This window comes from Helicoverpa armigera, chromosome 5 (assembly GCF_030705265.1).
Source record: "Helicoverpa armigera isolate CAAS_96S chromosome 5, ASM3070526v1, whole genome shotgun sequence".
Classification (NCBI taxonomy): domain Eukaryota; kingdom Metazoa; phylum Arthropoda; class Insecta; order Lepidoptera; family Noctuidae; genus Helicoverpa; species Helicoverpa armigera.
The window spans coordinates 2462025-2484750 of NC_087124.1; the positions used below are offsets into that span (position 1 = coordinate 2462025).

Here is a 22726-nt window from a genome sequence, read left to right on the forward strand (position 1 = left end):
TTATTGTTCCTAATTCAACATAATTACTCATTTCCCTCAATCTGTGCAGAATTCTGCTAAACTTCTGGAGATTAGCCCGAACACACATCCCGTCGGAAATGTTGTGTGCCTAAAGTTAGGCTGACCTAATACTGTTTTATCCTGGAATTTGCGCTAGACTGCGTTAGCGGCACAATGTATGAAGTTTATACGAGTATTACGTGTGAAAACGCAGTGAACATCACCCTCGGTATTTAGTGAGGAGGAAGTTAAATTGTAGATGCTTTTTATGTGCCTTTCACAGCTATTTTCTTTTACTTTGTTCAATCTAGTAAAACATCGTGTTACAAACTAATTCGCGTTTTTAGGAGCACAAATTCCTCATGTAAAATATCGTTAAAGGCCTGCGGTCTCTAGGATTTTTTGCAAAATTGCCACATTCTTAGACGGATAAATTACGAAATAAAAATTCGCACTCACTAAGAATACGACGAATTTGGGCATCATAATATTTCATCATATTTTCGCAGCGGCCTGTCGAATTACAAATTACCTCATACTCTTAAGCCGATAGGCAACAAATAATTATTAATAGCTGGTCAATAAATAAACGTGTCCCATGACATAATATGATATTTCAATTATTGCAAACGATCAAATCTTTTGTTGTTCACGCATGACGTAAGGCGACAATCATTTTGAAGCTTCACGCCCTAAACGAATGGGCTGTGAGTTGTGGACGCCATATTTCATTGTAGGCATACATCGCGTTTAGCTAAGGTTATAAAAGTCAAGTGCTCTGTCCATTGATTGCTGTGACAAATTATTGTAGAGAATTTCAAACGTAGGCACGCTTGTCACTATTAATAATGCGAAAATGTCAGCTTTCTCACTAAACTCATACACTATTTATATCCTTATCTACTACTTGATGTAATAAAAATCTGACTAATTTATTCTGAAGTTCGAAAAACATCTAGTCAACGTCATAAAAATAATGTAATTAAGATAACACAGAAATCTGCATTTTTGAATGTCAGTCTTACACACTTATTTCATTGGATTCTAGTTTTTTGAGGAAATAATTATTACCATAATAAAACTATCACGGAGAACTAGTACTTTACAAAAGCTACAGATTTACCAAAATATCGAATCTTTTTACATTGTCTACTAATTTACATTGTCCTAACCCCAATTTTTAATTACAGGTACCTAAAATGTGTGAACGAGCACATGCGCGACATTCAACCATTTGAAGACGTGCCGAACAAACTATCAGTGCAACTTCGCAGAGCCGTGGTAGCCACCAGAACCTTCCACAAGGCCCTGCGAGCTGGTGCTGATGTCGTCAGAAACATGATGCAGGTTTGTACAAGCACTAGACAACTTCTACATTCAAACTAAGAGTTCTACGACCTTCTAGAACATTTTCGCAACCCCAAATTACTAGGCGTAGGTATATCTCTCAACATGTGATGTACGCCGGATGGTGGTCTCCACTCCAGCCTATGAATAAATATGAATGCAAACTAATAACTATTCCGCCTACTAAGCATGAATAATGTAATAGGTTATGGTAGCGAAACTCCGTTTAAGACCTTTTTGTATACAATAAGACATTTAGCTCTCCATGTGGCTGTGATTCATGCAACACCCGGAAGAGATACAAACAACGCATAAATCAACGATTATCTAACATCTTTTCAGCAAATATGGTGGTCAGTTTCTATTCTCTAAGGTCCAAAAAGGTCCTCTGCCATCGCCATAGATAATTGGACATCACATTAAGTATATCGGTGATTGCCGCGACAATTCTGGCTCTAGTCACCGACATCGCCAAATTGTGGGCACGTTTTAATTTGTCCAATGTCAAGCGTGCTATTACGATGCAAATATACGCTAATCAATGCGAATATAAATTCTGTTTGGCTCCTGACCTTCAACTTGTCTGAGGCACTGGGTATCATTTTATAAAATGAGTCATTATCCACGCGAGTCATTTGTCGTGCATTGATCCTGGCGCCATAAGTGATACCGGCCGAGGCCTTGGCATTATTAATTGTTATTATCTCGGTTTTCTTTGATTTATTTTTATTTGTTTCACTTGTTGCCTTTTTAACGATGTTATTTAATTGGCACAATGGCAATAATCATCGAGTTTATTCGTATGTATGCTTCGTTTATTAGATCAACGAACTTGAGAGATAACGCGGCACTGTTGCGAACACTTATTCTCAACGCCCACTTTATCTAACGTCCAATTCTATTTCGCAATATGAACTTTGATTAGGCACATCAAACCTCTTTGATGTTGTTTAATTTATTGCCTACCCACATTACAATGAAGACCTTTGGTAATTATAAATGGAATGGAACCCATTATTCAACGCGCAAGACATTACTCTTTTTTTCTGGCATAGCGATCTTGTGTCATGGCGCATGGAGTTACAGAGTTTCAATGTATAATTTTTCGTTGCACAGGTGGAGATAACAAATGAATGCGTGACAGCGTGGGCTCGGCTGCGGTACTGCGGTAGCTGCGCTGGACACCAGCCGCCGGCGTGCACGCGGTACTGTCACAACGTCATCCGCGGTTGTCTGCCCGCGCACGCAGACCTTGGTGACCAGTGGGATGCCTATGTCGGTGAGTAAACTTTGAAAATTAAGATAGAATTGTCTAAACAATGCAAAGACAAGGATGTTTGGTTTTAAATTGGGATGTCTGTCTAAATTTTAGTTCTAAAATTATCTTTATTGCATTTCAGACGCCGTAGACAAAGTGGCCGACCGTCTGCTCGGTCCATTCAACATAGCTATGGTAGTTGAACCTATAGACATCAAGATATCCGAAGCCATCATGAGCTTCCAAGAGCACAACCGGGAGATCTCGCAGAAGATATTTACGGGGTGCGGAAAGCCCGTACTGGGAGGAGGTGGTGGGGCTGGACCATTCTTTGCCCCCGGGGGCAAGACCCGCCGCTCCGTTCGCGCCATCCCAGACTTCGACTGGCCCCAAAAAGTCGATGATGTAGACGACTTCGAGATCGAAGCTTCGTTCGAAAGCTTATTAAACGAAGATCCTTCTATAGCAAGTTTACGGACCCCTGAAGGTATCCGTAAGGCTACAGAAGATATGGCTGAGCAGGCTAAATTGAGGGAGAGGTTCTTGCAGTACATGAAAGGAAATATAGACCTGCAAGAGTATGAGGAGCATGAGAGGAAGCGCCGTGACGCGGAGCCTGAGCCCGCGGCTGCCGGCGCTATGGACATCGACTTCAAGTCGTATGACTTCGACGAGAAGAAAGGACCTAAGAAGAAGAAGCCTTCAATGAAAAGCGAAGAGAGTCGCGGTAAGATTCCATAATTTCATTCACTGTCACTATTATATCATGCTATGTCCAAAAAACTAAGGTTTTTTCTGGAGTCTCTTTTGTTGTCTTTTTTTCTATTTATTGAATTTTCAATTTTGCCATCCATAAAGAGTTATTAGCCTATACTTTTAATGCTTTGACTTAGTGAACATACTAACTTCTCCCTCTCCCACAGGATCCGACTGGGGCGGTCCTGCCCTAGAGAAGCTGGTGCGCGAGACACGTGTGCGCATGCGCAACACGCGGCGCTACTGGAACCACCTCCCCGCGCTGCTCTGCACCACCACGTCTATCACCAGTGCGCCCTGCTTCAATGGATCTGATGTTGCTAGGTGAGACGAGTATTTTTATTTTGCTGGGTGATACAGTACACTTTATTTATTGCACTAGGTAACAGGGGACACTTTGTAAATAAGGAATTAATGTATTGGATCTAATTAATAAAAAATAAACCCATGATCGTAGCCTGCAAATGAGAATTTAAACATGACTTATATCTAATGTAGCTGTAACTTGGCGCCCAACTTGGGACAAATGTGACATCTGAGTCGGTTCTAAAAGTCAAGTCTAACGATAAAATGAAATGATTGTAATTTTATGCAAACTCATTAACATTATTGTCTTACCTCGATAGACATTTTTACCAACTCATGAAAATTATTTTCTTACCTCAATATAAGTTTCAAATTGGCGCCCAACGTGGGACCACACAAACCCACATCAAAATACCTGTTTCATAATACTCATCTTAATTTATTCCAGCTACACACTAAACGCCGCCAGCGAAGGTACAGCAGGACTAGCCAGTAACCCCGAAGTGCGCGGAACCGCCAGTCCTCTAGCGACGGCCAGCGTAGCCACACAAGCCGACTCGCTCCGAACACTGACCGCTAGGCTAAAGGATGCTTATAATGGGGTTGAGGTGCAGTGGCTTGATACTGATCAGAAAGGTGAGATCCATGTTTAATTTTACAATGCCAGCTGAGAAATTTAAAGATAGAATTAAGCAAGATGCAACTAAAATGTAGACTAACAAAAGCTCATAACAAAATTATATACTCTGACCGCAAATAAGTAAGATTGAAAGTAGGACGTAAGTTTCTCATGCGACTGTCTAGGTGATTGAACGTAGAAAATACGCAACCGCCATCCCAATTAGGACACATATAGTTGTCAAAAACCATTTTTTTTTGTCTTTAAACAAACAATATTTTTGTACATTGTTTTTTGGACACCTTTATTTCCCCACAAGCTTACCGTTTAATCAAAAATCAACCTCACTCACCCTTCTATTCTCCCTCAGACCTACAAGTAGCGAGTTCATACGGTCGCGAAGTGCTGGAGGACGTGGAGTCAGGGTCCGGCTCCGGAGACTGGGGCACCAGCGACGGACTGCCCACTGATGACGAGGATCTTAACGGTTATGATACAGGTATGAATAATTTAATTTCTTTGAAGTCTAGGAGGAACATACTTTTATATATAATCTTGACTAAACATAAGTCAGCTGTATAACGAAGCTGGCTCTAATAGTAACAAAATGTTTAGACAGATGATGATGATGATAAATTATTACTCTTATATTTTCATGACCCACTCAGACTCAGTAGACATTGAAATAAAATAATATTAACTTCAGTATGAAAGTTTTGTGCCAGGTCACATCGAAGAATGTTGACCCCGCTCCAATCCATTTCGTGTCACAGACCGACCGTAACTTAACAATGATTATTATTCCACAGCAGGCTCAGGCGACAGCGCACCTGAAGACGAAGACCAAACAGAACGCGAGCCCGAAGTACCACCACGACCAGTCGTCACCGAGCCGCCCTTCGTGCCCAGCATCGTCGACACTCCCGGCACTAACAACGTCAATGTTCGCACTCGCATCCTCACCGAACCCGACACTGCCGGCCTGCCTAACACCGACACCGGTACTGTCGTGATCGCCGACAATGCCGACAACGCCGACGCAACCGAGCCCGAGACGCCGAGGTCGCAAGACATCCCGCCCGTCAGGGAACAACCCGTCGCCGGGGCAGCGGATAGCCCGTCACTTCAAAAGGCACTGTTCACGTACGCCTTACCCGTCGTCTGCGCTTGGTTCGGCACCATCGTCACCGATCTATTCTAAATTCAAACTTCTCAGATTTTTATTGAGGTTTTAGTCGGTTTTCGTGAGGTTTCCTACGGACGTTGTTATCATGTATAGAAATCGTTTGGTTTGTATATAGCCTAGTCAGTGAGCGACGGCCGTGAACATGTGTAGGCACTACTGTGATATAATGTGGACAGGTTATACTTGAGATGGAATAGCACGCAGGGAACGAACAATGACTTTTAACAAATTTATACACAGTGCATTGTGTAGTGAATTAATTTATTATTCTATATTTTTTTCAAATTAAAATATTCAGTTTCACCCTTATTCGAAGTGAACGACAATAAATGGGGAGTATTTTTTTATTCTGGCAATCAAATATGGCATTATATTTTTTAATTTAGCAAAAATGGAAATCAGCCAAATTATGTATTTATTAAATGATCTTTTTTCGTGTAAATATTGTGTAAATTATAACGAGGTAGATAGTGAATGTATGTTTTATTATACGAGTAAGAATGTTTGTACTATGCCGTATAGTCTGTGGATTGGCGCCAAAACGTAACTCTATACGTAATGCAAACAAATTAATAATAGCTCGGTAAATTACAATATAAATGTATAACTACTTAACAAAGTACTAAATAAAATAACTTAAGATTCATATCATTAAACAGATATAATTTTGTCACGAAACCACAGACTAACGCGAACTTAAAGAAACATGTCTAAAATGTACATAAACTTAGTCATAATTATTCTAAAGTAAGTTTATAGACTGATTTGCTTTCAATTTATATTTTTACATGCAAATTATAATATTATTATTTCATTCGGACTAAGATAACTACTAATCATTTAACCGACTGATATAATGATAATTTGAATATTTCATTTTTATATTATAATTATAATTATTATATAATAATATTTTTGTTAAAATATTTATCTTCAATTTTGGCTTCAGCTTTACTTTGCTAAGTATAGAATTTAATTTGCAATTTATGTCGCAGGCAATGCTAAAAATTAGGCAAATTGTTAAACGGCCAATAGATTGCAAATTGAAATATTTTTTACGCGTTAGATAAGTCACCAGTGTATAATAATCTAAGTGTTATTTCTTTTTATACGTAATGTGGCGTCGTATATGTAGATATGTCATATAAGTCGCAGCTGATAAAAGAAATACAATTTTTGTAGTTAAAAACCAACGAATTGGTGATTCGTTTCGAGTTGTTCGTAAACTAAAAATGTTATAACTGTCGACATTGACAAGAATCTAAGTCATGTGTATACTGAATCTGTTTGGTACATGTTAGTAAATAAATAAGACGGCTGCGACAAATAAACGCACAATTATTTTTAATATTTGAACAAGCAGAGGAAGGTCTTGTGTAATAAATAGAGAGTGTACAATTTTTACACGTTTTTCAACTAATTTGAAATAATAAATCATATTTTTAAAATTAGATTTGTTTTTGATTTTGTGATCTTGACTTATACCTTCCTTTGTGCTTTTTGAAGTAAAACTTCATTTAGATCATTCATTCGATAGATCAATTCATTTCATAATTTCGTTGACTATTCAACTAAAAGGTATGCATTTACCAACATAAAAAATAAACTATTTTGTACAAGTCAAGAATCTTTTAAAACTTGAATTTCGAAAAAAAAAACAACATTTATCATTTTTATTTTTTGAACACAGTATGCATTACCACTTTTTATCTTTCTGAATTTTTAAGTACATATTTTATAACGAAACAGCCTTACTTACCGAAGGTTGAACAAGAGAGTACGGGGACCAAACTGTAAGGTATCGCTATGTGCCATCTATTTAAGAATAATTTAGCGCACAAATGTACTACCACGCTTAACGGCCCGTGTTTTATTTCAATTTGTATGTTCGTGTGTCGTGCCCAATGCACTAGCAGTTCGAATATTTTGAATAGACTAAAGAAACACACAGCGTAAATACCTACTTTCTAAGTATAGACTTGTCTTCGTTCACGTTCTAACAGACACACAGAACAGATATGCAAAAGAGGACAATATGTTCAAGTTAACTTATAGTTTAATGGTGACTCAAAAATATTATTGAATACTAGGATGTTAGTACTTCGGCGAAGATATGCACATGTCATAACACTCATGTACTTTCATGTTACAATGGAATAGAAATGTTCCGCATTTAGTCTATTTAAAATATTGATCTGTACGTCATTTTAAGTAATGTAAATAATCATGTTTAACGGTAGTTAGGTAGAGGAGATGTTAATTGTGGCATCTGCATCTCTGGTGGTTGGTCACACGCAGAATCAATAACCAATGTTAACATTTGCATATACACAATGTTTTGCATACATGTAGCACGCATGATACCGCTGTTACATAAAGGGCTTTATGAAAAAGAAACAAAATACACTTTCGCCTGTATGAACCACCAGTGAAGCGGACCGTACTAAATGTTGCTAGAAAGTTGTAGTTTTTTATACAGTGTCATGAATTATTGTGTAACAGGGTACCGATATGAATAATTGCATGTATCTATTGTACGTATAACGAACTCATTAAGGAGTACGATTTATTAATCACACAATATGAACGATGATTTCCGCAGACATGATTGGCCATGCGCGAAAACGAATGTCAATAAAAAGTTGGCTAAAAACGACAGAATTTAATTTACGCGCTCAACGGATATGATTTATGACAAAAACGTCATGAAAATTCAACGAAATCAATATGTTGCGGTAAAAGTAAAAGTGACTTTACAGAGCATATTGTTTGTTTTCAAGTTAATTGGTGGAACGAAACATGCGTTTATTGAATTTTTCCTTCACTGCCAGTACTGTTCAATTGCATTTATCAACTGATAATTTTAAATGTCGCTCAAAAGTGGACGTTCCTTGTTTTACACGATTTGTCTAATTGACTGCTACATTGCTGGGTGTCATGTATGTCTGCGGTTGTAGAAGTTTTAATTATCATATTAATTGAGTTCATTTGGTTAATAAGCTGCGGAAATGCCTATCAATCGAAGTCCTAAATAGGAGTGGACAGCTGTTTCACCAACTTTTATGTAAAAGTGTATTTTCTTTGGAGTTTATTAATTAAATGGAAAATCATTACAGTTTTGTGTACTATATTCTGATGCTTATCGGACTTTTTGTATTGAACGAGGGAAGATTGGTGCAAATGGTGCAAATAAATCAGGATAGTTTGCGAATTCGTCCTTCAATAAGCTGGCTTCTATTTTCAAAACATTGAAATCGCATTTCGCAATCTGTTCTTTTTGCTTTGACAAAAAAAAAAAGGAAAGTTGTCACACTTTTTTGGGAAAAAATAAAGTAGGAACATTATTTTTCAAACCGTGTTGGTAAAATGATGAGCACCACTTTATTTTTTCCCATTAAAAGTGCGACTGTACCAAAAATACGTAATGTGCGAGCGAGGCAACTTAGGTATTGCTTGAATTAAGAATAATATTCATTGTTTTCTTCTCGAAATCTGACAAAAATAAAATAACTCGATATTTTTCGCTGGTTATCTATTTCAGAATATTTACTTCTGTATTTTAGCATTCATATTTTAGATGTCGGTACATTTTTCTAGGGATGCTTTGGGAATTGATGTATTTAAATAATATCTAAGTTGTTCGCGAACAGTGATTGGATAGTAAAACGATAGGAGAGTGTTTGTAGACTAATTTTATAAAGATATATTATTGCGTAGATCTATAACGTGTACATAGAATAAAAATGATAACATGTGTAATGATGGTGGTTTTATTTCAATTAATTCCCTCCCAGTTTTTAGCGAACACCTAAATTGATTTGGTTGCTATAGCAACTGAATTTTGCGATTACGTTGTATAGGTCCTTAAAGTAAAAAGCAGTGTTTTTTATTAAAATTAATATATTTATCCTTATAAACCTAATATGTTTTGTACAAATATACGTCTTATATGTATTTTTCACTTCACTAACGTTAATATGATTTTAACTTGACATAAAACGAATTGATCTGATACTTGAAGATCAGTTAAATGCAAAGTATTTATCGGCAACATTACTCTGCCTTATAAACTGCATTATCAGTTTTTACCGGAAAGGGATAATTAGGTACCCCTGGGGTCTATATTATGTCTCATTGTATTACCAATAAGTACTCTTAGGTACTCCACAACTCTGTACATTATACTTTCAACTTTACTACTTAAACGATAAGGTTGACTTTAGAAAAGTACTCTTACTCCACAACTCTATACACTGAACATTCAACTTTACTGCTTAAACAATAAGGTTGACTTTATTCTTCACTATCCTCGTCGCTGTCATCCGATTCGCTTTCGGAGCCGGTCTCATATTCCTCGGAGTCGGAGCCGAGCCAGTCGGGCAGAGAGGGCTGTGATATTATAGTCTTCCATTCGTTTAGTTTGTGTAGATCTGTGGAATGAATGAATGATGAATTAAAATGAGTGAGTAGTCAAATTTCAATCTTTATTCTGTCTATCTGTCTATCGCGTTATCACGCCAAAATAGTCTAGTTCAGCTACAGCCTAAGAAAGAACACCTATTTCTTTTAATCCGATTTCGGAAAGAAGTTCCCTCGGCGGGTGTAACCTCGGGGAACATCTATTTAGCATCATATGTACCTATATATTTCTTACAAAAATAGGATACTAAAATAGTGTGTGCTGTGTATATTTTGCCACCAGTTTCCAGAATAGTGCAAAGATATTTTTCCTTTTTTATGAAGTTGCCTCTTTTTTTGATAAATCGTTTTATTTTTATGCTCAAATCGGCATAAATTCGATCCAAATTCCGAAATACCAAATGTGACAAAATCGCAGCTATTCTTAGATAAGGGAAAATTAAATTGGTAGGTGTAACAGTCAAGTCCAAAGAGTAAATAATAATAAATGAACTCACCTAAACTATACATATCGGACAAATAGAACTGCTTATCCTCCTTCTCCAGCACTCCTCCATACACATACAACGTAGAGCGTTGTACGGCCATCATGGCGGACATGCGGGCCCCCGGGCCGGAGCGCGGGCCCGGGCCGGTGGTGCCGGCCGGGCCGCAGGCCTGTGTAGCGGGGGCAGGTGCCCCGCCCAGCTTCATTGTGAATACTTCGTCTGTTACCACTGGGAAAAAGAAATAATGATAAGTAGGACTATTATGATGGAAAACTTAAAAAAAATAAAAGAGGAAGACAGAAGAAAAGAAATGCTTGTTCAATCTCTGCCGGATCCCACTAATGTATAAAAAGCAAGCTTATTGCAATGTAATAATAAATAATTGATCTTCGGTTGCTTTTTTATTACACAAGAAAAACAAATCTGGATATAGGTACCACTCCGGAGTTCATTTCCAGTACTCTGAATAACTAACTGCTTGTATTCAATACTGTTTAAGATTAAATTGTGTCATGGTTTTTCTTATGAACTGGCAAAAACTGTCAAGATCATAAAACTGCTCAATTACAATAAAAGTAATTTATAAAAAGTCTAAATAAACACCCATAAAAAGTGAACCATTCAATACAACCAGTCCCAATATTAATACAATTGGTATACCTGTAACAGCTTCCTCAACCTTCGTATCCATAGCCTCGGATTGGGCATCAGGTTGGTGCGTCGTTTGCTGTTCACTCTTGAGAGTCACGTGATGCCACCTGCCCGCCTCCAGGTCTAGCAGTTGCAGTTCATCGCTCATCTCGCCGCGGAGCTCCTCGTCTGTTTCTTCTACGTCCTGGAAGAAATTTTATTGTTTCTATCGAATTTGACACCGCCTCTTAGAGTATGATCATGATTCCTAAGTTGAGTTAAGGCATTGACTCATCAGTCAAGTTTGTAAAAAGGAACGGTTCCTACGCTTGATTAAATCCTATCTTTCAAATTTGATCATTCCGATCACGCGAATTGATCAACTGATCTTTCAAAACAATCCCCTCAATTCCACCATCCTTAGGTGCCGCATTAGGATAAAACCCTGTTATGATATTTGTTACTGTACACAGCACACAGCCTTTTACAGCCTTTTTATCGTCCCACTGCTGGGCTCAGGCCTCTCACACACAGAGAAGGATTGAGCATTAATCACCACGCTTGCTCAAAGCGGGTTGGTGATTTAAGGTGTTACAAATAAATAAATTAAAAAATGCTTTATAATACTCACACTAACTCCCCCAAACACATAACCCCGATTGGTATGCACATTAACAGCGGCGGCCTGTCCGGCCCTCGCCGCCGGCCCCAGCGAGCCGGACAGCGGGCGCCACGTCCAGCCGCCGCCCGTCCGGGCAGAGAGCCGGAATAGATCCGTGTGTGTCTGTGTGCGTTCTGTCCGCCCGGTGCGGACGCGGGAGAAGCCGCCGTAGATTAGAAGCTGGGGAGTAAATTATAAGAATGATGATGATGACATCCTGTTATTTTTTTCGCTCCTTTCCTTTCCTTTTCCGCTCTTTACGTTCTTGAGCAACAAGTTCGATATCCTACCAGCAGAGAAAACTTCTCCATTAAAGTTGCTCAATACAAGTTTTGTAGCATTGATCTGCATGTTTAGGAAATCAATAATTTTAGGATCAAACTTTTTGTTGCATTTTCCAATAATCTACAATCTCAAAATTTTGGATCAATAGCCACAATTACTTTTCCTCCAAAAAGTTTGCGTTATTCCAACTAATCTGGCATAGGTCAAACATTTTGTGAACCAACGAGTTTAAGAAATCTAATATTTAGCAACATATAGTTATCGGCACGGATATTGAGCCCTGACTTTCACCTGTGCAGAAGCAATTTATTGGTTTATTGCCTTATGTGTACAGTGCGCAAAGCGATCCCCACTCTTCCGCCGAGAGCTCAATATCCGTGCCGATAACTATAACAATATTTCTTGAACAACAGTTTTGTCTTAATACTCACAGAATCATTCCCAGCGGGCAGCATAACACAAGCAGACCTCGCACAAGGCCCCCTACCACTGGGAGTCAGTTTACTCCAAGCCCTCGTGTCCAGACAGAACGAGTATACATCGTCGAAGTACCGACACTCGCGGCCGTCGTCCGCGTAGCCGCCAAACACTATGATGTTGCGGCCTAATAGGACCATGCGGTGGCCCGAACGAGGTGTGGGGCCGTTTGGGGCTACAACCTGGAAAAAAAATTGAACAAACAATCTATAAAAGTATCCTACTAACAAATAAATGTAAAGCAAAATAAAGAGATATGTGTTTTCCTCTTTCTCAAAAACTACTGATTGTATTTTGATTAAACTAAGTAGTATTACCACAGATTACTTAATCAGAGTAACATATAGGCTACTTTTAATCCATGTCCAACACGGTAAGACTAGTCTTAAGCATGTTGACTTTGTGATGGAAACGTGACAGATTTTGAATAAAGGTCTTTATTATGAGGTTTATTACCTTTTCCCATTTCTTTTCTGCAAATGAGAAGCACCAGAGATCCTTGTAATGATGGAACTGTGTCTCAGATGGACTCGTAAATTCACCGCCAAACACCCACAGCTCACCTCTAGAAAACAAAAACAAAACAAAAAATACAATTGGATCCAATTACATAAAAAATGTGACTTAAATTGTTAGTTCACTCTACAAAAGAAGGGTATCAAAAAACTAGGAGCAAATAACTTCAATGGGACCTTTGAAGCCATTTAAAGGCAAATCTAGCGAAAAATATTAACTCAAACAAAATTGATGCTATTTATGATTTCATACTTGTTGGCAGGTGTAGCTATGGCTTGATGGGCACTTCTTGGAGGTGGGGCTCCTGGGGCCTTCAGAACCTTCCACGTGTTGTTCACTGGGTTGAAGAACAGCAGCTCATTGTATACCTCTGTCTATAAAAAAATATAAACTTCTGAATTGAGAATCTCCTCCTCATTGGGAAGTCAGTAAAAAAAAAGTCACATACTAATTATTTTTTTGGACAAAATATAATGGGGACAATAAGATTAATCAAACACTGTATTATTTAAAACTGAAATCCAATTCTGAGAACTTTACCATGAGAAATAAAGAAGAATATTTTAAATTAAAATGCTTATCTTCTTCTTCTTTCGAGTCGATGACATGTCAATTATTGAGACTACACTATGTCAGCCCAATATTCCGCCACAGCGAGAGCACGGCCGGATGCGCTCATTAAGTCCTCCCGCGAGCAGGTTTCAGGGCACAGTGGACATGCGATTAGGTGGGACATCGTCTGCTCGGCAGCCCCGCACTCGCACCCAAGGTCCGCCCCGCCCGCGAAACCCCACCTGGATCGATTATCTTTGCTCCGGCCTACCTGTGTTCGGAGTCTGTTTAGAGACTGCCAGACTCTTCTCGGGAGATCGTGTCCAGGAGGGAGACTTTCTAAGAGCGGGACAAACGGGGAGGGCAGTAAACTCCTCGATCGCCAAAGATCCCGTCTGGCTCGAGAGGCCTCACCATCGACAGGAGCAACGGTTTTGTAGAAACCCCTGCGGCTTTTAAGCCGTTGTGGCACAGGGGTGTAATTGTGCATGGGGTGTCGTTGGTCTGTTTCGAGTTTGGCTCTCTCGATGCCAGAGGCTACGCTTCTGCGAACATCTGGTGGGGCAATGCCGGCCAGTGGGTGCAGCATTTGTAACGGGGTCGGCTTGAGGCAGCCAGTTATGATGCGGCACGTTTCGTTCAGTGCTACATCCACCTGCCCAGCGTGAACGGAACGACTCCACACTGGGCACGCATATTCGCCCGCGGAGTAGCAGAGTGCCAGGCCAGTGGTTCGCAGCACCGTTGGTGAGGCACCCCAGGTCGTGCTCGTCAGCCTTCGCAACAGGTTGTTGCGGGAGGCAACTTTCTGCTTGATGTTCTCGCAGTTTTTCCTGAAAGTGAGCGACCTGTCAAGAGTTACACCCAGATATTTTGGTAGCTTGCAATGACTGATAGGTACACCTCGCCACTGGATGTTCAGGGTTCGACTCGCTTCTCTGTTGCGCAGGTGGAATACGCACGACTGAGTTTTTGAGGGGTTTGGTTTTAGGGCGTTCTCCTGGTAATAGGTACTCAGGTCTTCGAGTGCCTTATTTAGGTTTTCCTCTACCTCCTCAAAAGATCCCTGTGATGTCAAGGCCAAATCATCAGCGTACAGGAAGCGAGTCGTGTTTGGGGTAGATGGTTGGTCGTTGGTGTAGATGTTAAATAGTAACGGAGCTAGGACGCTGCCTTGGGGTAGGCCATTCCTTTGGGCTCGCCAACGACTTTTATCGGAGCTAAGGTGTACTTGGAACCGGCGATTCTGGAGGAGCTCACCAAGGACCCCGACAAATTTACGGTCTCCAGTAAGTTCACCCACCTTCCACAGCAGGCGTTTAATGTTGACGGTGTCGTAAGCCGCAGAAAGGTCGACGAATACAGTGCCTGTGACCTTGCCGGTCTCGAAGCCATCCTCTATGTGCTGGGTATGGTTGAGGGTCTGGCTGCAGCATGATTTTCCAGGTCGGAATCCAGCCTGTTCCGGTATCAGCTTTGGATCGACCAGGCTAGCAAGGCGGTTTAAAATTAACCTTTCAAATAGCTTGAAAGTGTGGCACAGGAGAGAAATTGGCCTGAAGCTTTTAGGATCATCAGCAGGTTTCCCCGGTTTTAGAATAGCAATGGTTTTGGCTTTCCTCCAGAGGCGGGGGATCCCTACTGATGTCATGCAGTTGTTGAACAGCTCCAGCTCCAAAATGCTTATGCTGTACATTTTGACATAGTCCATTGCCAAATTACAAGGCAAACCAGCTAAACCACAATGTTTTTATATTCTTGGTGTTCAGAGTTTACATTGTAACAAATTATATTCTAAGTAGCATATTTACCTTCTGTCCATTATGGTATTCCCCACCAAACACAATCAGCTCATTGTTAGTAGGATGTGGAGTGAGGGAGGCATAAGCTCTAGGTGACGGGGCACCTGGCAGAGCCTTTTCTGTAGCTGCAGACCTCTTTGCCTCCTCACGCTCAATCTCAGCTAGTACCTTTGCTATATCTTCCTAAAAAAAATATAATGGTAGCTATGGTCAAGACTAAAAACAATTGCTGATTAAAATTTAATAAACCAGGAAAAAAATATTATTAGATAATCCTGAAACTAAAGGAAAGAGGTAAATGTCTATTTATTTTTGATCGTGCCAGCCGCTTGGTCTCCTAAAATCCTGAGATCCATCTGGCTCCGTTTAAGCATGTGGTGACGAGAACTTCGCACTTTAGTTTAGTACCGAATATAACTTAAGTAGCTACATTTTATGTCTAAATATTATTTCTTAGATATAGTACATTTTTATTTGAGACATCACACCTCACGTTATTGACGAAATAATTAAAATGGATAGAGAAATATCTAACCTCTCCCAAATTCGCAAGTTCCTTCTTCAATTTATTTGCAAGTTTCTTCTCAGTTTTGGCAGCAGTCTTCACAGCACCGCTAACCTTATTTTTATTCTTCTTTTTGCCCATTTTCACTATTTTGTCCTATATAGGTTTACTATAAAATTACTAAAGTAGTAAATATGGATTTGTATAAAAACAAATGTAGACAGCCGATGGGAGTACAGGTTAGGACGTTCGGAAACCTGTAAACTGTAAAATCTTAAAATCATCTTTACTGATTTAAAGAGATTTGCACGCATATATTTATCGTATTTTTATAGGTATAATCTTTAACTACTGTGAGTTTCCATTATCTTTAACTATGTTTCATTAATCAACTCTAACGGGTTTACAATTCATTCATAAAATATCAATTCGTTTTAGTGTTTACGAACACGCATTCAAAACACACCTTTACGTTTTGTTTATCCAATAAGCGCGTGTTTTGTGCTAGCTAATCGCAGAAATTCGCAAAACAAAACGTGATGCATTGTCACGTCACGTCAGTGAGATTTCGTACGTAATGTCGGGGGGTCGTAGAACGCGATAATTTAATTTTTCGTCTTTCGATTCCCACTATTTAGTGTTATAATCAACTATATACTTAGTCTAGGTGTGAATATGTAGAAAATAAGAACAATAATTGAGTTTAAGTCTTATTATCCTTCTGCCTTAGTGTGAAATAGTGACTATCCTATCAAAAAATGACGTCTCCTGGGCCGTCGGTTCGTATTTGTTTATTTTCATACATTTATTTCATATAGCTACGTTACAAGAGGCAATAAACAACTTTAAATAGAAGGAACTGTGTTTGGCACTAATCATTCATATCAGACCAAGGTTATGTGTTTATTTTGCCAAACAGCTGTAAACTTCATATCTTGCTTATATTTTGAACTGCAGCTTCAACTACTTGTAAAACCTGTCCATTCTTCAAATAACGCTAAAAATGGTTCTACATAAGAGCCATAATGCCAACCTATTTACTGGTACGGCAATAGACAAACAAAACTGGAGTTATAATATAACCTCTTTACTAAATTTTATTTCAGAATTCATTCCAGCAGTCTTCAGCAGCCTCGGTACAGGAGTTCAAGATCCGAGTTCCTAAGAATGTGAAGAAGAAGCATCATGTAATGAGGTTTAACGCCACACTGAACGTAGACTTTGCAAAATGGTCACACGTCAAGATGGAGCGAGAGAATAATATCAAGGAGTTCAAAGGACTTGATGAGGATATGCCTAAGTAAGATAATGAAAATATAGTTTATTCTTCAGGCTATAAATTAGTGGAGTTGAGAGATAGATACATACATACATAGCTAACATAGTTTGTTGTTTGTTGTGACATACATCAGCCAACAGGAAAATCACTGTTGTTACTGGTTTTAACATATTTAATATTATTTAAATACATGTAGGTAATGTAATGCCTCTCAGTAAAATCTAGAAAGGCTGTATTGGAATGTGACCTGTGATGTAGGTTAGTTAATAAATATTATTGCGTAACAATAAGTAATTTGGTAGTAATATCATTGGTCACCATTTAAATGTTTACCTATTTAAAACTTCAATACACCACAACTGAACTTTACAAACTTACCTTAAAAATTGAACTATGAATCTCTTACACTTTATTGTAAGTATACCATTGAAATTTTGCGAAACTTCCTTTTAGATTCGGCGCTGGTTCAGAGTACGGGCGAGATGTACGCGAGGAGGCGCGCCGCAAGAAGTTCGGTATCATCTCGCGCAAGTACAAGCCGGAGGACCAGCCCTGGATACTGAAAGTTGGCGGCAAGACTGGCAAGAAGTAAGTATCAATTAAAATAAACATTATTTTGTAGTTTAAATCTACATTGTGCACTGGTCTGATTGCCTTATAGCTTCAAGTTAAAAAAGACGTCGAATTAAGATAGGCTTCAGATTTTAACCACAAACTGCTGTTCCGTATGGTAAATTAAACTAAGAAAAAACAGCTATACTATAAATATAATATGTACTTACACAGCACTACATTCCATTATGGCCTATTATAGACTGGTATTTTGTCTGATGCTGACCACCTACACAAGCCTCTTTCAATTAGCATACTTGCTGATAGTGTAAGACTGTCCTAAAGGATAGTTATTTCATTTAACAGATATTTCTAGGGTTCTAGTTTAAATCTATGACATGTTTTTCAAGACACAATACTTATTTTTAAGATAGAAAAAGTCTACAAAATTAAATAAAATATTTCAGGTTCAAAGGTATCCGCGAGGGCGGCGTGTCTGAGCACGCGGCGTACTATGTATTCACGCACGCGGCTGACGGCGCCATCGACGCCTACCCACTGCAGGAATGGTGAGTATTTTATGCAACCACATATGTTATTTATATAATTATAATTGTATTGGTTTGTGTCTGTAGCTGTAGAGTAGTTGACGCATAGTTATAATTTTATTGAGGCACTGTTGGTTTATGTTCGTTAAATTGATAAATATTTATTTCAGGTACAACTTCCAGCCCATACAACGGTACAAAGCGTTATCTGCTGAAGAAGCTGATGAGGAATTTGGAAGGTACTTACATTTTAATATGGTCACAATTTGAAGGGTATAAGAGAGAACCATTCCATCTGCACTCATCCACACAACTCGAAATCCCAATGAATAAATATAACGAAGAACCATAATGAATCATCTTTACACTGGTAAAATTCTTATTAAATTCTCCACAATAAAATTAAATAATTGTCCAGACGCAACAAAGTGCTGAACTACTTCTCGCTGATGTTCCGCAAGCGCATGCGCGGCGACGACGCGGCTGACGATGCTGATGATCCCGACGAGAAGAAACCTAAAGGCGCTAAGGCTAAGAAGGGTAAGGATACTATTCTATTCTATATTTCATCATCTGCCTAGCTTTTTCCCAACTATGTTGGGGTCGGCTTCCAGTCTCACCGGATGCAGCTGAGTACCACAGTTTTAATTGAAGCGACTGATTTATATGACCTTCTCAACCCAGTTACCATGGCAACCCGAGACCCCCTGACAGTTTTGAGAGACTGCCAAAGATGTTCAAATGACCCATCAATTTATCTTGACTTCCGAAACGTAGAAGAAGGGACACTTGACTTAATTTCTTCGATATAACTAATGGGGATTACTAACCATGTGAATATACAATTGCAGATCTGAAGCTATCAGAAATGGACGAGTGGATAGACTCGGACGACGACTCGTCCAACTCTGAGAACGACAAGGAGAAGGACAATGACAGTGACTCCGGCGCTAACAAGAAGAAGAATAAGAAGAAAGGTATGTGTCCAGGGAACTATTTGCTGTATGTGGGTATAATGTAGCCTATATGTTATTATTTGTTTGATTGTAAGCTGTACTCAGTGATAATGTGATATAAAGTTCGAAGTTTCATCAGAATTAATTATGTCGTTTTTGCGTAAAAGAGGACCATTAATAGATAGATAAAAACTTTCGCGTATATGATACACGAATACATACACATTAAACAAATAAACTGATTGAATTGGTTGAGTAATTGTTTAACATTGATTTTAGCAACATTTTATTATGAACTTTTAGAAATAAAAAGCCATATCATGGTTGTTTACCTTTAGATAAGTACCTACTGAAATGTGGAGTATATGTATTCTAATGTCGGATGTATTTTGTTCCCAGCGGCCGCAGCAAACAAAAAGAAGAAGAAAGTAGAGTTTGAGGCATTCGAAGAGAGTGACGACGGAGACGAGGAGGGAAGAGAGAGGGACTACATATCCGACTCATCGGAGAGGTATGTTATCATCTGAATAGCCTTAACCCAACTATTTTGGGGCGGCTTCCAGTCTAACTGGATGTAAATGAGTACCAGTGATTTATATGGAGCTACTGCCTATCTGACCTCCTCAATCTCGTTACCCGGCAAATCCCTTAGTAAAACAGGTTGTCAGACTTTCTGGCTTCAGACTACCCGTAATGACTGCCAAATGTTGAAATCACAGCCGGGAGCCACCAGTTTATCGTATCTACCAAAACACAGAGGACTTCTTTATTTGTACATAATTTTGTTCTATTATTGTAGTGACTCGGACCACGAGACCAAAGCAAACAAGGAACTTAAAGGTGTTGCTGAGGAAGACGCGCTCAGGTAACAACAATTTATTATTCGTTTTTGACGTTTAGGTAACAGCGCTTTCATAAAAGCGGATTTTTGTCGCGACAAAATCAACGAATAATACCAGAAGGTATTAGAAAAAAATGTCGCTTGATTTTAAATATCATCTTTCGCACCGGTATATGTCAATTGTTGGCTGTCGCGCGTAAACGCGTCCGTGCAGAGCAAACGGTTTAGCTCGGACAAACCGAGCGTCAAATCCGCTAGTGTGAAAATGTCGTACAAGTAATAATTAAATGCAACAAGGTTCTGTAACACATGCCATGTAACTTCACACACAATATTGGTACCTACAGGAAACTCCTGGCTTCTGACGAGGACTCTGAAGAGGAACAAGAGAACAAAGAGAAGGAGGAAGAGGAACAAGAGGACGAGCCCACCAAGGAGGGCGAGGAGAGAGCCAGCAAGCTCACCAAGAAGAAGAAGAGTAAACCTGATGATAATAAGAAAGGTTAGTTCCTACATAAACCTACCCCTATCTAAAGATTTTAGAACTTTCGTGACTTGTTTAGTACACATCATAACTGAATATTTCAAACCAACATTGCTTTATTTGGCTTATATGTATAATCTGTTCTATCATTCCTCTTTTAAGCCTTCGTAAAAGAATGAATAAAAAACCTTGTTATACACAATTACCACTATAAAGGTACGATACCTTTTTCTCCAACCAACGTTTTACCGAAGTTGTACCGACCGTCACCTCAAAATTTCTGGAACGAAAAAGCTGTAACTTTTTTTTTATAGTTAATGAAACTTAATAAAAATTTAATTTCCATTACGTGCAGGAAATATTGTGTTCTGTTCAAGTATTGTAGGCATTGTTGCCCTTATTTCTACCTATCAAATGGGAACGTATCCACAGATTCTAGCAGCGAGTTGAGTTCCGACTCGGACACGGACATAGAGAGCAACACTACGGCCAAGAAACCCAAGAAGTCCAAGAGCGGGAACGATAAGAACGGCCCGGCAGCTAGCACATCAGGTATGTGCGATTATGTGTCTTATTGTACTAGTGTAAGGTTAAAAATTGTACTGCAGTGCTGTTGTTTATTAAGTTTGTAAAAAAGTATTTCTATAATTTGGCTGATTTATAGTAAAGTTGCTACTTCAAGCACCGAACTAAGAAGTGGCCAAATGAAGAGTAGATATGCGACAAATGTAACTGCCAAGTTTTATTTATTTATGAAGCCAGACAAACATGCTGAGAAGAATACGAAAAGAGAAAATTGAGAATAAATATCGAAAGTTATAAACTTCTCACATTTATAATGGAATAGCTATAGCTCGCCGTTACACCCGCGTTCCCGGGGAATCGTATCGAAATCGTATCTGGACACAAGTTGTTCCGGGACACGACGACCGCCAAGTTTTTTCCAACCAATAAAACATGGCTAAGAATAAAGAAGAAATATAACTTATAATTTAAGTAGTATATGAAATTAATAATAATATATTACGTCCCCTAGCAGCGGGTAGCGCGAACACGTCCCGTTCAGGCACACCGACGCCGTCAGCGGCCGCGGCGGCAGTAGCGGCCGCCAACGCCGCCGCCAACGCGCCGCCTGCCAAGCGAGCCAAGCTTGACGCTTCTTATACGTGAGTATATTCATAACACTAAATGATAAAAACGTTTATTTTATGATAAATCAGTTATTAAAATATTTTTTAATGTTGAATCCATGTGGTAACGTAAACTTTATGTCTATTATCATAATGGTAATAATGCGTTCTTATAACGTGACAATAGAGGCTAGTGTTATGGGAAAATTACTATCGGTGTTAGTTTACGTTGTTTTACCACCCACCAAGCAATGAAACTTGACGCTGTTTAGTGCTTATTTTCATGTAGGAACAGGTTAAACTGGAAATAAATTGCATATTCTATAATAAAGTTAACGATATGTTGTCCGCACTGGTAAAATCCCTTCATAATGTAAGTCACTAAAGACATTTAACATTTCCATTATGTCGTTTTATTTCTAGACTTTGATTGAAGGTAATCCTTTTTGTCACAAATATTTCTGAATGTAATATTATTATTTTTTATCCCCCAGCGAAAACGGTGTAACAGAAGAAGCGGTCCGTAGGTACCTCGCCCGCAAACCCATGACAGCCATCGAACTGCTCACAAAATTCAAGTCCAAACGCATGGGAGTCAGCTCCGACCGCCTCGTGGAGACCATGACTCAGATCCTCAAGAGAATCAACCCCGTCAAACAGAATATTAACGGCAAAATGTACCTTAGTATAAATAACACGTGATTTATTAGGCAAATATATTTTTAATAAGAGATTTTGAGTTTTTTTTGTCCCTTTGCATTGTCCTTCAGTACTATTTAAATAGTGCAACTCAGCCTTAGGGTCAATCCCCACTGAAAGAGCAGCGGCCGGCAGCGGCCGTAAATGCAAGGGTTTGAGCGCGAGCGCGGCGGGCCGCGCGGCGCCGCGCTGGGCCGCGCCGCGCCGCGCTCTTACATTTTCCGTGCTCTTACGGCCGCTGCTCTTTCAGTGGGGATTGACCCTTACAGTTAACTGTAACTAAACCATAACCAGCCGTGAAATTACCGATCATTGGTCAAATCGACGATTTGACAAATGAAAATTATTTGGTTATTGTTAAATGGTGCTACCAATTGTATGGTGAGTTTTAAGCTTACAGGCCGAAACCTCATGATTGGTTGGGCAAGAG

General features: G+C 39.2%; 3 protein-coding genes across 5 annotated transcripts in view; 2 read left to right on the forward strand and 1 right to left on the reverse strand.

Moving 5' to 3' along the window:
• Window positions 1-6923, forward strand: part of LOC110376566 (glypican-4) — a 74651-nt gene extending 67728 nt beyond the window's left edge. For both annotated transcript variants that reach the window (XM_049842435.2, XM_064034980.1), the window contains 7 exons: window positions 1191-1347; window positions 2464-2626; window positions 2748-3332; window positions 3529-3685; window positions 4116-4303; window positions 4657-4785; window positions 5096-6923. In XM_049842435.2, coding sequence (XP_049698392.2) covers window positions 1191-1347; window positions 2464-2626; window positions 2748-3332; window positions 3529-3685; window positions 4116-4303; window positions 4657-4785; window positions 5096-5487 — 1771 coding nt within the window. In that variant the 3' untranslated portion in view covers window positions 5488-6923. The remainder of the gene's footprint in view (window positions 1-1190; window positions 1348-2463; window positions 2627-2747; window positions 3333-3528; window positions 3686-4115; window positions 4304-4656; window positions 4786-5095) is intronic.
• Window positions 6924-9403: 2480 nt separating this feature from the next.
• Window positions 9404-16038, reverse strand: LOC110376595 (kelch domain-containing protein 4). Its single transcript, XM_049842442.2, has 9 exons — window positions 15838-16038; window positions 15312-15485; window positions 13201-13322; window positions 12889-12997; window positions 12387-12614; window positions 11641-11850; window positions 11040-11214; window positions 10389-10607; window positions 9404-9902 (listed from the first exon to the last, which is right to left on the reverse strand). Exons 1-9 carry the CDS (start codon window positions 15946-15948, stop codon window positions 9766-9768), a joined length of 1485 nt encoding a protein of 494 aa, XP_049698399.2. The 5' UTR covers window positions 15949-16038; the 3' UTR covers window positions 9404-9765.
• Window positions 16039-16344: 306 nt separating this feature from the next.
• LOC110376591 (general transcription factor IIF subunit 1) lies at window positions 16345-22330 on the forward strand. 2 transcript variants are annotated; one of them, XM_064034792.1, is made up of 13 exons: window positions 16345-16586; window positions 16914-17107; window positions 17540-17674; window positions 18106-18207; window positions 18357-18425; window positions 18605-18726; window positions 19038-19163; window positions 19542-19653; window positions 19942-20007; window positions 20331-20485; window positions 20900-21019; window positions 21504-21633; window positions 22092-22330. In XM_064034792.1, the coding sequence occupies exons 1-13, from the start codon at window positions 16566-16568 to the stop codon at window positions 22297-22299; spliced, it is 1560 nt and encodes a 519-aa protein (XP_063890862.1). In that variant the 5' UTR covers window positions 16345-16565; the 3' UTR covers window positions 22300-22330. The 2 variants fall into 2 exon arrangements, with proteins under 2 accessions (XP_063890862.1, XP_063890863.1); XM_064034793.1 differs by having other exon boundaries at window positions 21507-21633.
• Window positions 22331-22726: the final 396 nt, after the last annotated feature.

Coding starts and splice junctions, on each gene's coding strand:
- LOC110376595 (XM_049842442.2), bottom strand. CDS start 15,948: ATGGGCAAAAAGAAGAATAAAAATAAGGTTAGCGGTGCTGTGAAGACT. Junction 12,998..13,200: donor ATAGCTACACCTGCCAACAA/GTATGAAATCAT, acceptor TTTGTTTTCTAG/AGGTGAGCTGTGGGTGTTTG. Junction 11,851..12,386: donor TGCCCGCTGGGAATGATTCT/GTGAGTATTAAG, acceptor TTTACTCCCCAG/CTTCTAATCTACGGCGGCTT.
- LOC110376591 (XM_064034792.1), top strand. CDS start 16,566: ATGACGTCTCCTGGGCCGTCG. Junction 16,587..16,913: donor TGACGTCTCCTGGGCCGTCG/GTTCGTATTTGT, acceptor ATTTTATTTCAG/AATTCATTCCAGCAGTCTTC. Junction 20,008..20,330: donor GCTGAGGAAGACGCGCTCAG/GTAACAACAATT, acceptor TGGTACCTACAG/GAAACTCCTGGCTTCTGACG.